This window comes from Bos grunniens, chromosome 5, assembly GCF_055505025.1.
Source record: "Bos grunniens cultivar Pamir isolate PY7600 chromosome 5, Bosgru_T2T1.0, whole genome shotgun sequence".
Classification (NCBI taxonomy): Eukaryota; Metazoa; Chordata; class Mammalia; order Artiodactyla; family Bovidae; genus Bos; species Bos grunniens.
Window position 1 is genome coordinate 77,119,385 of NC_141169.1, and position 14,868 is coordinate 77,134,252.

At 40.8% G+C, this 14,868-nt stretch overlaps 1 protein-coding gene across 1 annotated transcript; it reads left to right on the forward strand.

Annotated features, from left to right (window-relative positions):
• Nucleotides 1-331: 331 nt before the first annotated feature.
• LOC147372478 (disintegrin and metalloproteinase domain-containing protein 21-like) lies at nt 332-1,138 on the forward strand. Its single transcript, XM_086404338.1, has one exon. The coding sequence runs from the start codon at nt 332-334 to the stop codon at nt 1,136-1,138; it is 807 nt and encodes a 268-aa protein (XP_086260464.1).
• The last annotated feature ends 13,730 nt before the right edge of the window (nt 1,139-14,868 follow it).

A 14,868-nucleotide genomic window follows, 5' to 3' on the forward strand; every position in this document is an offset into this window, starting at 1 on the left:
TCTGTGGTATAATAATGTTACCTGCTTTTTCATGAGATGGACAGCCTGCCTCCATGGCACCATACCCAGTCTTGTCAGATTCCTTCAGTTACTGTTGCGTTGCACATTGGCAGTACATAGTAGGAATATGGGGCAATTGTATGTTAAACCTCACAGTGCATTATTTTAATGAAAGTCTGACAAAACCTCATTGTGGAAACACTATAGTGCGGGTTGAAGAGCAATGTGACTGTGGCTCCTTCAGCAGTGTTATAACAAGAAATGCTGTCAACAGGACTGTAAGTTTCAGGGAGATGCTGTTTGTAATACAGGACTATGCTGTACAAACTGTATGTACTCTGAACCTGGAACACTCTGCAGAACAATCCAGATTATATGTGATCTACTGGAGTACTGTTTTGGAACAACCAATCAATGTCCAGCAGATTTTTATATGCAGGATGGAACACCCTGTACTGAAGAAGGCCACTGCTATCGTGGGAACTGCACTTACCGCACTCTGCCCTGCAGAGAAATCTTTGGAAGACACGCTCGTAACAGTAATGGTGAATGCTATACAATAAATAGCAGAGGCAGACGATTTGGACACTGTACAAGAGATGATAGGTTTTTGAGATTCCGTGCTTGTGGTGCCAATGACCAAAAGTGTGGAAGGCTGCAGTGTGTCAATGTCACTCTTATCTGGTTGCAGGAAGGTGTTTCACTCTTTCAGTCAGAGGTGTCAGCTGTTTGGTGTTGGGGATTAGGCATACACTATTCCCCAGGAATAACTGATGTCAGTCATGTGAGAAATGGTACCCCCTGTGCTTCTGGGATGTTCTGTCTTGATAACAGCTGCAATGCTACTATAGAAGCAATAAATTATGACTGTGACCATAAGGTATGCAATCATAGAGGAATCCGCAGTAATAGAAAGCATTGCCATTGCCATGCAGGCTGGAAACCTCCACTGTGCTTAAGCAGAGGTGAGGGAGGGAGCGTGGACAGTGGACCCACTGCAAGAGGAACACGCTCAGTGAAACAAAAGCAAGACCCAGTCGTTTACTTGAGACTGGTCTTTGGTTGCATTTATGACCTCATAGCTACATTCCTCTTTGGTGTGGCCACCAATGTTAAGTGTCAAGACTTCCACGTTTAAGGAAGTGATAGTAGGTGAGGGAGGTAAGGAGGTAAAAGTAGATGCTGAAGTTCAGGAAGCGACAGTAGGTGTGAAGTAAATTATAAACCAGCTTCCCAACCCCCGTGCAACCACTGGTAATATAGAAGTCATATCAGTACATGTGATGATAGTAGTAATAAGACAGCAGAGTTGAACTTCATGTTGTAGAAGTCTGCAGGAGACGACAGTGGACTTCCACACATAGGGTGGTCTAGAGGCATTGACATTCTCATATCAGGTCTCTTCGAACATTACTCACAAATAAATCTTGAAAAAACCACTTGGTGTCCTGTAATATTTGTAAACTCTAAGAAAGCAAACTGAGCCAGAGACTGGCCAGAAGAGCGACCTGAGTCGGCAGCTGGGTCTTGACCTGAGCTCATTGGTCCCAGCACTAACAAAAGTTTTCATGGGCTTCTTCAGGGACAGATTTAAGACGTTTCTCTATTTCAAGAGTTCAGTACTCTTGAGCACTGAGGTTTTCCTCTTCTCTTTAATCTCTCATTATCTAAACCCAAAGTGGGTTCAGGGTTACAGAGGGCTCCTCCCTTAGCTTCAGAGGGAGTCCCGTGAGTATGATCCCTACCTTCCTTCTTTTTTTTTTTTCTTTTTTAAAATTATTTTATTTTTAAATTTATTTTTAATTGATTTATTATTGCTTTACAATATTGGTTTGATTCTGTTATACATCAACATGAATAAACCATGGGTGTACATATGTCCCCTCCCTCTTGAATCTCCTTCCCACCTCCTGCTCATTCCTAACCCTCTTGGTTATTATAGAGCCCCAGTTTGAGTTTCCTGAATCATATAGCAAATTCCCATTGGCTAGCTATTTACATATGTTAGTGTGTATGCATCCACGCAGCTCTCTCCATGCATCCCACCCTCTCTTTCTTCTCCCCATCCTTTTCCATTAGTCTGTTCTCTATGTCTGTGTCTCCACTGCTGCTCTGTCAACAGATTCATCAGTACCATCCTTCTAGATTCCATATGTATGCATTAGTATATGATTTGTTTTTCTCTTTCTGACTTACTTCACTTTGTACAATAGGCTCTAGTTTCATCCACCTCATTAGAACTGGCTCAAATGCATTCCTTTTTATGGCTGAGTAGTATTCCATTGCATATATGTACCACAGCTTCTTTATCCATTCATCTGTCGATGGACATCTAGGTTGCTTTCATATCTTGCTTGCCTTCCTTCTTTTTGACAAAAAAATTTTAAATTTATTTACTTTTGGCTGCACTGGCTCTTGGTTGCTGGGTAAGGGCTTTCTGCAATTGCCGTGAGAGGGTCTGCTGTCTAGCTGCAGTGCACAGGCTTCTCACTACGGTGGTTTTTCTCTTGGTGGAGGACGGGCTGTAGAGCACGGGCTCAGTAGTTGTGGTGCATGCGTTTAGTTGTTCCATGACATGTGGGACCTTCCCAACCAGGTGTAGAACAAGTGTCTCCTGCACTGGCAGGTGGATCCTTTACTACTGAGCAACCAGGGAAGCCCTATCTATCTATTTATTTATTGCCCACATCACCTGGCTTGGATAATCTTAGTTCTCCAACCAAGAATCAAACCTGGGCCCTTGGCAGTGAAAGCACCAAGCCCTAACCACTGGACAATCAGGAAATTGCAAGTGTCCACCTTCTTTTATTATCTTTGTAAGAAATAGAGGAAAACAACAGAATGGGAAAGACTAGAGATCGCTTCAAGAAAATTAGAGATACCAAGGGAACATTTCATGCAAAGAGGGGCTTGATAAAGGATAGAAATGGTATGGACCTAACAGAAGCAGAAGCTATTAAGAAGAGGTGGCAAGAATACACAGAAGAACTGTGCAAAAAAGATATCCACGACCCAGATAATCACGATGGTGTGATCATTCACCTAGAGCCAGACATCCTGGAATGTGAAGTCAAGTGGGCCTTAGAAAGCATCACTACGAACAAAGCTAGTGGAGGTGATGGAATTCCAGTTGAGCTAATTCAAATCCTGAAAGATGATGCTGTGAAAGTGCTGCAATCAATATGCCAGCAAATTTGGAAAATTCAGCAGTGGCCACAGGACTGGAAAAGGTCAGTTTTAATTTCAATCCCAAAGAAAGCCAATGCCAAAGAATGTTCAAACTACTGCACAATTGCACTCATCTCACATGCTAGTGAAGTAATGCTCAAAATTCTCCAAGCCAGGCTTCAGCAATACGTGAACCGTGAACTTCCAGATGTTCAAGCTGGATTTAGCAAAGGCAGAGGAACCAGAGATCAAATTGCCAACATCCTTTGGATCATGGAAAAAGCAAGCGAGTTCCAGAAAAGCATCTATTTCTGCTTTATTGACTATGCAAAGCCTTTGACTGTGTGGATCACAATAAACTGTGGAAAATTTTGAAAGAGATGGGAATACCAGACCACCTGATCTGCCTCTTGAGAAACCTGTATGCAGGTCAGGAAGCAACAGTTAGAACTGGACATGGAACAACAGACTGGTTCCAAATCAGGAAAGGAGTACTTCAAAGCTATATATTGTCACCCTGCTTATTTAACTTATATGCAGAGTACATCATGAGAAACGCTGGACTGGAAGAAGTATAAGCTGGAATCAAGATTGCTGGGAGAAATATCAATAACCTCAGACATGCAGATTGCACCACCCTTATGGCAGAAAGTGAAGAACTAAAGAGCCTCTTGATGAAAGTGAAAGAGGAGAGTGAAAAGTTGGCTTAAAGCTCAACATTCAGAAAACAAAGATCATGGCATCTGGTCCCATCACTTAATGGCAAATAGATGGAGAAACAGTGGAAACGGTGTCAGACTTTATTTTTCTTGGCTCCAAAATCACTGCAGATGGTGATTGCAGCCATGAAATTAAAAGACGCTTACTCCTTGGAAGGAAAATTATGACCAACCTAGACAGCATATTAAAAAGCAGAGACATTACTTTGCCAACAGACGTCTGTCTAGTCAAGGCTATGGTTTTTTTCAGTGGTCATGTATGGATATGAGAGTTGGACTATAAAGAAAGCTGAGTGCCAAAGAATTGATGCTTTTGAACTGTGGTGTTGGAGAAGACTCTTGAGAGTCCCTTGGACTGCAAGGAGATTCAACCAGTGCATCCTAAAGGAGATCAGTCCTGAGTGTTTACTGGAAGGACTGATGCTAAAGCTGAAGCTCCAATACTTTGGCCACCTGATGTGAAGAGCTGACTCATTGTAAAAGACCCTGATGCTGGGAAAGATTGAGGGCAGGAGGAGAAGGGGACTACAGAGGATGAGATGATTGGATGATATCACCGACTGAACGGACATGGGTTTGGTTGGACTCCAGGAGTTGGTGATGGACAGGGAGCCCTGGACGTGTTCTGGTCATGGGGTCGCAAAGAGTCGGACACGACTGAGCGACTGACTGAACTGAACTGAACTGAATGCAGATGAGGGGCTTTCCCAGTGACTTAGATGGCAAATTAAAAGAAACAGAAGTTATGTCCCTAGAATTTAATCAGAGTGCAATTGTGAGAAAGCAGAAATAACATAATAGCAAAATAGAAAATATATTCAGTTCACCTGCCACCATCAACACGTTGTGTGTGTAACAGTGTTACTGTAGTATGGAATAAATGTTAATTTAAACAATAATACTCAGGAAAAACACAAAAGCTCTTAGGTGTTCGTTCAGATACATTCCACATTAAATTACAACTCTGAATTAAAACTCGAAAGCTTTCATTTCCCAGGTAACCACATTAGGGCTCGAGAAAGGCCTGCCGCCTTGCGGCTGTTCCCTGCAATAGCAACCGTAAAAGTTTTGCTTGTGAGTCCTTGTTCAGTCGCTCAGCTGTGTCTGTCATGACAAATTATTCTCGGCACATACAACTCACTGTGGGGCTCTAGGGTAGTGGGTCGCCAGGCTGGACCAGGCTCCAGGGCAGGAAAAGCAGGTCCAGGGTCCAGAAGAAAGCCTTTCAGGGGAGGTGCTCAAGTGCGCTCCCTGAAAATTCAATTTAGAAAAGTTAACACTACTGGGAGTTCTCCAGGCAGTCAGGAAAAAACAACGTGTGCAGAGGTGATGAACAGAAATAACCACAAATGACTCTGCATACCTAAGACGAAGAAACGTTTGGGTGTAAGAGAAGGTGAGGGAGATTTACAAGGTTCAGATTAGGAGCACTTCTGTGTACTATTTCAGGGGCTTTGAATATCGCACGTAGGGAGTGAGGAAACACTGAAACTTGGGGAGGAGAGGTAGATGTTTGAAGGAAGACCCCCTGAAGACAGAAGGCTTCTCATGGGGCTGATCTAAATGACCACAATAAGACCTAATTTTTTGTTCTTTAATTTTAAAATTCATTTTATTACTTTTCCAGTTTTATTAGGAAATAATTGACATATATCACTGTATAAATTTAAGGCGTACAGCATGACAGTTTTGATTGATGTATATTGTAAGATGATTGCCACAGTAAGCTCGGCTAAGATCCATCTTCCCATTCATCGTTTATTATGATCATCATGAATTATGCTTTGAGTACTTCATAAGGCTTTAGAAGATTCATGTATCTTTAGCTGGGCTGTGCTCATTCTAATGCTTTTAAACAAAATTGTAACAGTCTCATTATTTTTCTTAACTTTTTTTTTTTTTTACTGGAGTATACTTAGTTACTTAAACTGTTGTATTAATTTCTGCTGTACAGCAAAGTGAATAAGCCACATGTATACACATATCTCCTCTTTGTTGGATTTCCTTCCCATTTAAGTCACTACAGAGCACTGAGTAGAGTTTCCTGTGCTATATAGTAGGTTCTCATTAATTATCTATTTTACACATTACAGCCTTCTCCTGGTGAAGGGGCTTGCATAACTCAATGAAGGTGCAGGGCCAGCCAAGACAGACAGGTCATAGTGAAGAGTTGTGACAAAATGTGGTCCCCTGGAGAAGAAAATGGCAACCCACTCAACATTCTTGCCTGGAAAATCCCATGAACAGTATGAAAAGGCAGCAGTCCATGAGATCACAAAGAGCTGGATACAACTTAGCAAATGAACAACAGCAAAGTGAATATAAGACAAAATTTTTTAAAAAGTATTTCCTGTTACTTTTATAGAAGTACAGAGGAAATATCTAGATTACTGGTAGTTACTGTTTCTTAAACTGTTTCATTGAAGTACTACAGTGTAATTGTCATATGTGTGGGTGCATGCTTTAGTCATGTCCTACTCTTCGTGATCCCATGGACTGTAGCCTGCCAGGCTCCTCTGTCCATGGGATTCTCCAGGAGAGAATACTGGAGTGGGTTGCCGTTTCCTCCTCCAGGGAATCTTCCCAATGCAGGGATCAAACCTTTGTCTCCTGAGGCTCCTGCATTGCAGGTTGATTTTTTAGCCACTGAACCACCAGGGAGGCCTGTAATTAGCATGCACGCAATGATATTCTGTGCCGTGCTTAGTTTCTCAGTTGTGTCCTACTCTTTGTGACCCCATGCCCTGTAGCCCACCAGACTCCTTTGTCCATGTGGATTCTCCAGGCAAGAATACTGGAGTGGGTTACCATGCCCTCCTCCAGGGGATCTTCCCAACCCAGGGATTGAACTCAGGTCTCCCTCATTACAGGCAGATTCTTTACAGTCTGAGCCACCCGGGAAGCCCATAAACAATGATAGATTGAAGGAAAACAGTAAAGCTCTATTTGATCAGGTTTGCTGGTGTGTCTCACAGAACAGAGTGACTCAGAGATGGAGGAGTGAAGGGTATTTCTAAATTCATGTTTGGGAAAACTGGGTACTATTAGCTGATACTATTAGCTCCACACACATACTTCATCACTCACTCTCATCTCCATGACCTAAAGCAGATGGAATCTAAGATACCATGTTGAAGTGGAGAAAAGTATATAAAAAATGAAATCATAGTGAATTTATTTCAAATAGTAAATGCTCAGGCACAAGACCAAATGTATCATAGGAGAAAGGACAGTAGCAATTAGATGAATCAAAAAAACTGAGTCCAGGGACTTCCCTGGTGGTCTGGCGGTGGCTAAGACTCCACACTCCTAATGCAGAGGGTGTGGGCTGGATCCCTGGTCAGGGAACTAGATCCCACATGCCACAACTAAAGAGTCCACAGGCTGCAGTGAAGATGAAGGTCCACGTGCTGCAACTAAGGCCTCGGGAAGCCAAATAAACGTTAAAGTAAGTTTTAAGAAAAATTTAAAAAGTATTGAGTCCATTTTTACTAAGTAAGAATATTGAGTAATGTTATATGATTGCAAAGAAATGCTACAAGATGGTGAAATGGGCTGAAGGAAAATATTATTGTAATACAAAGTTTAAACACTTCAGATAAACAAGGACTATAGGCATCATTTTATCACAAGAAAGCTATGCATGCTATGGCTACCAAAAGTGGCCCCTATTTTTCTCCTATAATTGGCTCTCTTTTTGTTATGTTATGCTGCCAACTAAAGAAGCCCACAGAGATGCTTCCTGAAGGCTTGCAGCAGGTTGAGTCTGCACTCCCAGAGCCCGGTTATTTCTCCAAGAGGAAACAACTTGCTTGACTTATAAAAATTTGTTGCAAACACATTCCTAAAGTGTAGAATATGGAACTGTGACAATTCACACACTTATAATACAATGTAATGGGATCTAAAACAGAAATATTGTGGTTCATGTTACATAAATGGCAAGAGAATAGTAGAAGTTCAGCTGTGTACTTACTATTATAAATTCATCAGCAGCAGAAATAATGGCTGTATTTCATTATCATTTTTAGTCTCACTGTTAGTGATCTTAAGCAGAAAGTCAAACATATATTAGACAATTTACAATTTCTTATGACTTATAAGAAAGGATTACATCTAAATTATTCACCCAGGTGTGTCAAGAAAAAGAAAAAGATTACACTTGTTTAGTCATGACTAGTAATCTAATACATAATAAAGGAAAACATGTTCTCCTCAAGCATCGAGGATGACAGAAACATTCCAGCGCCTACCGTGGTTCACTGTGAAAAATAGTGTGTTTACGTCAGTAAAAACTAGACTAATGGTTCTGATGACTGTTTCTCAGGAGTAAGAAGGCTAATATTCATCACGGCTTTATTTCCAGTGAGGCACACTTGGAGGAGATGAACCTGAGGTGGCTTCTCTGATGAAGGAGGAAGTGCACTGTTTGCTCCGATGACTGTGGAGCCGACCTCCACCCCCTGGCTTTGCTCTCACCTAAGGAGCAGTTCAGACTTCCCAGGTGGCTCAGTGGTAAAGGATCTGCCTGCCAAACAGGAGATGTGTGTTTGACCGCTGGATCAGGAATATCTCCTGGAGAAGGCAATGGCAATCCACTCCAGTATTCCTGCCTGGAAAATGCCATGGACAGAGGAGCCTGGCGTGTTACAGTCCCTGGGGCCCCAAAGAGTCCACCAACCACCAGCATTTACAGATTCAGTGAGGCCTGGGCTGTAAAGTCACCCAGCCCTGGGACCAAAGGCATGAGATGAAGAGGAGGAGCAATGAGTGCCTTGTGTCCTGTGTCATCTGCCCTCAGGTAAGTATGTCTGTTTCCTTTTTACAAAATGACATTCGGAGTTCCTGCTGCAGTCAGGTCCCCAGCATTGGTTAGGTAAGCCTGGATTAGCCTGCCCTGCCCCTGGCTCCCGCCCCTGCATGGATGCGCTCTCTCTCATTCAGGGACCAAGTGGAACATCAGAGTCCTCCGTGCATCACAGGCATCTCCACTCACCTAGGGGTGGAGACCACCCCTCTGCGATGATGAGCCCTCCATCACACCTACGTGGAGTCAGGGGCATGAAGTATTTGTGAGCCTAAAACCAACACGCCAAGATCCAGGGGCACAGTGTCAAGTATCAAGACTAACAAGTGGGACTTCCCTAGAGGTTCACCGGGTAAGCATCCACCTGTCGGTGCAGGGGACACAGGTTCAATCCCTGGTCTGGGAGGATCCACAGGCTGTGGGGCAACTGAGTGCTACACCTATTGAAGCACGTGCACCGAGAGCCCACAACATGCTCCACAACAACAAAAATGAAGCCACCACCACAAGAAGCTCTCACATGCATGGGATACTAGGGAGTAGCCCTCTGACGCAGCAACTAGACAAAGCCTGAGGGCAGCAACGAAGACCCAGCACAGCCAAAAATGAAATATAAATCAAAACCGGAAAAGAAAAAAAAATAAGACTAACAAGTGGTCCATGCTGTAAGTTTTAAATAGCAAAACTATAGCTGTGCTGAAAAGTATGAATAACACATTTTTTGACTGGAGTGATCTACTCTAAGAAGGGAGTTTGAAAATAAATCATTTTAATGATCTTTGCTGTGTTTATCTGCTTTTTACAAACAACTTTCTGTTAAATACTTTCTAATGATCAGTAAAGTATGCTAGTACTAACTTACATTCTCTACAACAGAAAGAATACATACACATAAAATATTTGAAAGTGGGAAAGAGCCTTTTTTAAAGTACTACAGTTATGGAAGGATTTGTATACTAGAGAAAGTGTGTATCTCCTAAGATGATTTCACATTCATGAGATAGTCGGCATCTAATATTCTCCAGCTGCCACTGGACCCCTGGGCATTTCTAATGCTTTTCTTCATTTGACAGTATGCTCAGTTGCTCAATCGTGTCTGATTCTTTGCGAACCCATGGACTGTAGTACGCCAGGCTCCTCTGTCCATGGGATTCTCCAGGCTAGAATACTAGACTGGATTGCCCTGCCCTTCTCCAGGGGAGCTTCCTGACGCAGGAATAGAACTCGTGTCTCTTGCATCTCCTGCACTGGCAAGTGGATTCTTTACCACTGCACCACCTAAGAAGCCCTAGTATTATGTTAGAAAATTAAAAACAAAATCCCCTGTGTGATAGAATTGGAGGCTAAATGTAAATCTACCAGATGTGCACACTAACTCGACAAAGCCTTTCTTTACCACCCCCTCCCAAAGCAGTCCTGTCACTTGGGGCAGGATCCACAGTCGTCACAATAAATAACCTGTGATCCCTGCGTCTCCTTGGTCCCGCTCCATCTCCCTGGCCCCACAGACAGGCTTCCTCGCTGTGCCCCTGCCTCAGGGTCTTTGCAGTTTCTGTTCCCTCTCCTGAGAACACGCTTCCACAAGTGTCCCCTTGTCTCTGGCACACACGGAACTCTTGCACTCTCAGGCTGTTGTTCAAATGTTACCTTCTTAGAGAGATACCCTTAGCTATCTTTACAAACACTGTATCATGACCAGAAATTCCCTAAATCGCTTCCCCGCTTGTTTTGTTCACAGCACTTAATGACATGTATCACTGCAGTTTCCTTTGTTTATAGATTTATTAATCTCCCATCTTCTCTTTCTCCCCACTAGACCTTGAGATCCATGAGGACAGGTTTTGATTGCTTATCCAATGTTTGTAACCCTAGAGCCTACACAGGTGCCTTGTATGCAATCAGGTTTTTTTTTTTTTTTAAGGGGTATAATATAGGTGATTTACAATGCTGTGTTCATTTCTACCATTTCTCAAAGTGAGTGAGCAAAGTGAGTCAGTGAGCAAGTGAGTCAGTGAGTGAGCATAAATCCCCTCATTTCTGGATTTCCTTCCCATTTAAATCACCACGGAGCACTGAGCAGAGTTCCCTGTGCTATACAGTAGATTCTCATTAGTCATTTATTTTATACATAGTAATGAGGGCTGAGGGTAATTTCATATCAAGGCTAAATATCCTTTTTTTTTTTTAACCATTCAATAATATCTGCCTCTGAAGTCGCATCTTAAAATCTAAGTTATCACCAGCACATCAACTTACAGAGACTACGCTCATCCTAACCCTATTCTGCCTGAGGCCCTGCAACGTCTCCCACATTCTCCTGTGGTCCACACTGAAATGGGGCAGCACAAAGCCTTACTAGTAAAATTTCACCACCCGATTCTGGTGACTCAGCCCTGACATTACATTGAAAGTCAGCATCAGTGCCGTGGATGGAACTGTTTCAAAGGCTGAATGCAGTAATCAGAGCCAATATTCAATCAATACACTACTTAAACAAAAAGTGGGCACTCTCATCTCACAAATATGTTTTTATTGATTCTTTTCTTTTTTAAAATATTTATCTTTTTAAAGTACTGCAAAATGGACATTAAGCCAGTTATTTGGAAGGCTGTTTTCTTTTTCATGTCATTTTAAAATTGTCTTATGAAACAATATCATGTTTATTCATGCAAACAAAATGCCATAGTCAAAGTTTAAACTGGTGTTTATTTTAAAATAGTTTCTGCTCTGTTCTCCAGCTGATTCACCTAACTTTCTTTCTTACCCATCAACACCATTGACTTTTTGGACAAATTTATCTGTGGTTCTAGATTTCCAGTGAAACATTTTATGTAAATATACAAATCCAGAATTATTCAAACTATGGAGATGATATCATTAGAGTGCACACATAATGTGACTTTTAGATATCTTCCACTTGGATTCAGAATCAAGATGCCTGTCTAGACAAAAAGAAGCATCTTTAAACAAAGCAATCTGTATTTCACCCTGAAAGTGAACTAACTAATTTGTTTGAGTACAGACACTGGATTATCCATGACTTATGTTTGCTTTCCCGAGCTAAAAATTATCTTCCAACTTTATTGCTTGATTCTTCTGTGATTCCCAATCTTATTTTTATTGTATTACCATTTTCTTGTTCTAAAACACTTGCTTATTTCTTTGTGGAGAATAGTGTTCAGGTATTACAGTTTCAGATTTGTTCTAGGTGGTTTCTGTACTTTTGTTCACACAAGACCAAACATTTCTGAGGGTTTTCAAAGAAGAGATTGGAGTTCATTGAAAAGTAGCGTTTTCTGTGATAAAACTCAGCACATATTAAAGGTGTGAAGAAAAAGTCACTAAGGGAAAGCTAAACTCAGGTCATGGGAAAAATGAGAAATCACTGCCAATTCACAAGTACAGATGGAGAAAACAACATAATTACTTATTTGCTGGGGCTTCTTCTTCTTTATGCTTTTCTGATCTCAAAAAGTATCAGAAACGTCTGTGGATGCAAAGATAGATTACAATGAAGTGAAAGGTTGATGTTTGGATGTACTGAAGTCAAGGATGTTGTTAGTGGTTAAGATGAGTGCATCTAAGAAAGGATTTATTTCCCATGATTCCACACTAATTAATGATTGAAACTGGGCCCATTTGAAAATCGATTCTGGGACAGGGGTAAATACATGCATATCTGAAAGGCATTGCAACTTCAGGAGTGGAGGATATCCCTAGATGCAAGGTTACAACTTTTTCTCTCTTCTGAAACAATTTGTGCAAACACTTTATAGTTTTGATGCAACTTTAATCAATGTCAGATCACCATTGCAGGAACTTCTTGTGTTAAAAGTTAATTTAATTAGATATTTCTTCTCTGATACACAGTTTCAAAGATGACTTTACCCTTAGTTCATCACATTAACTATTGTTTCATTAATAGAAAAATAACAAAATTTGATTCTATGTTACCTTGTTCAGCTCAAAAATGCAGAGTAATTGTAGTAATTTATTACTAAAAATGGACTTCCCTGTTGGCTCAGTGGTAAAGAATCTGCCTGCCAATGCAGGAGATGCAGGTTCAATCCCTGTGTTGGGAAGATCCCCTGGAGGAGGGCATGGCAATCCATTCCATTATTCTTGCCTGAAGGATTCCTTGGACAGAGGAGCCTGGCAGTCTACAGTCCATGGGGTCACAAGAGTTGGACACAACTTAGTGACTATGCAACCACCACCAGTGTTGGAAATAGAAATATACTCCCTAGAGCAAAAGAGTTAATGTATTCATTTGCTATTGATTCTGAAATTTTAAATGAAAGTTTTAATGAATACACCAACACTTGTGTAAATATTTACCTGCCTTTATGAATTCTGATCCAATAATTAAAAATAGCCAGGCTCCACGTGAATTACCAATGACAGCATCTTGAGTCATTTAGAAAGTGTTCATGAGAGAAAAAGGAAAAATAAATCAAGTGATTTAGCTATTGAATCTGTACAATCCAATACATATTTGCAAATGTGCTGCAATTCTTCTCAAATATTTGTCTTTCTCAAATGTGTTCTGTTTTAGTTCATGACATTTTCACCCCCAGCCACTGGGAAGGGAAAGGGTTAATGCATAAGCCAGGAAGATAAAGCAAAGTTCATGACTTAAAATTTTTCATTTAAATTTATATTAAAAAAATTTTTTTTTCAAATAATTGAATTTTGACCCATATACCTTCATTACATATTCCACAGATTGTTTTTTTTTGGGGGGGGGGAGGGCGCTGCTAATAGTTTAAAAATTTTTTTTTGTTTGGAGGATAATTGCTTTACAATGTGGTGTTCATTTCTGCTGTACAACAATGTGAATCAGCCATGAGTATACATATGCATTGGCCTGGAGGGGTGGGATGCAGTGGGGTGCAGGAGGGAGGGAACATTTTTATTTTTTATTTTTCCTGTGCTCGGTCTTCCTTGCAGCACACGGCTCTTCTCTAGTTGTGACTCGTGGGCTTAGTTGCCCAGTGGCATGTGGGATCTTAGTTCCCTGACCAGGGATCAAACCTGAGCCCCCTGCAGTGGAAGCATGGAGTCCTAGCCACTGGACCACCAGGGAATTCATTTCTCCCTTTTCTTATCTAAAAATAAAGTATTTTACATGCCACCTAGATGATATGATTTTTTTAACAAATCAAGCTACATTGGAAGAAACAGATAAATATCACAGACAGCTAGGAAAGGATAAAGTGATTATCAGGAGAGGAAGTCTTTACATAAAAAACAAAAATAGGATTACAAAATTAAAAAAAATTAATTGATGCCAAATAATATGTTGACATCATGAGATGTGCTTGTGTAGAAATGGACTAATTTCAGTAAGAAACAATGCCAGTAGGCATAACACAAAAATATTAAATGTGAATGATAAAAGAACACATTAGAAGAAAATCCTTCAACTATAACCTGCTGAGATGTGTGTCTTGCAAGCCTTTCATAACACGATTAAACCAGAGAAGCTGAGCTCATGGAAAGAGAGTATTAATAGATGGTGGTGAGTGCGCTTTACTTGAAAATGGGACATTAAAAATCAATATTCAATGTATCTTTGGCACAATTACATAAAAAGTGGATAATGGATTTAAAGTGCATATTGATGCATGGTACCAAACAAGCACTCAATAAATACCAGAGATGATTATTATACAGTGGAAGTGACAAATAGATTCAAGGGATTAGATCTGATAGACACAGTGCCTGAAGAACTATGGACGGAGGTTCGTGACATTGTACACGAGGCAGGGATCAAGATCATACCCAAGGAAAAGAAATGCAAAAAGGCAAAATAGTTGTATGAGGAGGACTTACAAATAGCTGTGAAAAGAAGAGAAGTGAAAGGCAAAGGAGAAAAGGAAAAATATACCCATTTGAATGCAGAGTTCCAAAGAATAGCAAGGAGAGATAAGAAAGCCTTCTTCAGGGATCAATGCAAAGAAATAGAGGAAAACAATAGAATGGGAAAGACTAGAGATCTCTTCAAGAAAATTAGAGATACCAAGGGAACATTTCATGAAAAGATGGGCTTGATAAAGGACAGAAATGGTATGAATTTCTGAATTCATACCTTACAGAAACAGAAGATATTAAGAAGAGGTGGCAAGAATACACAGGAGAACTATACAAAAAAGATCTTCACGACCAAGATAA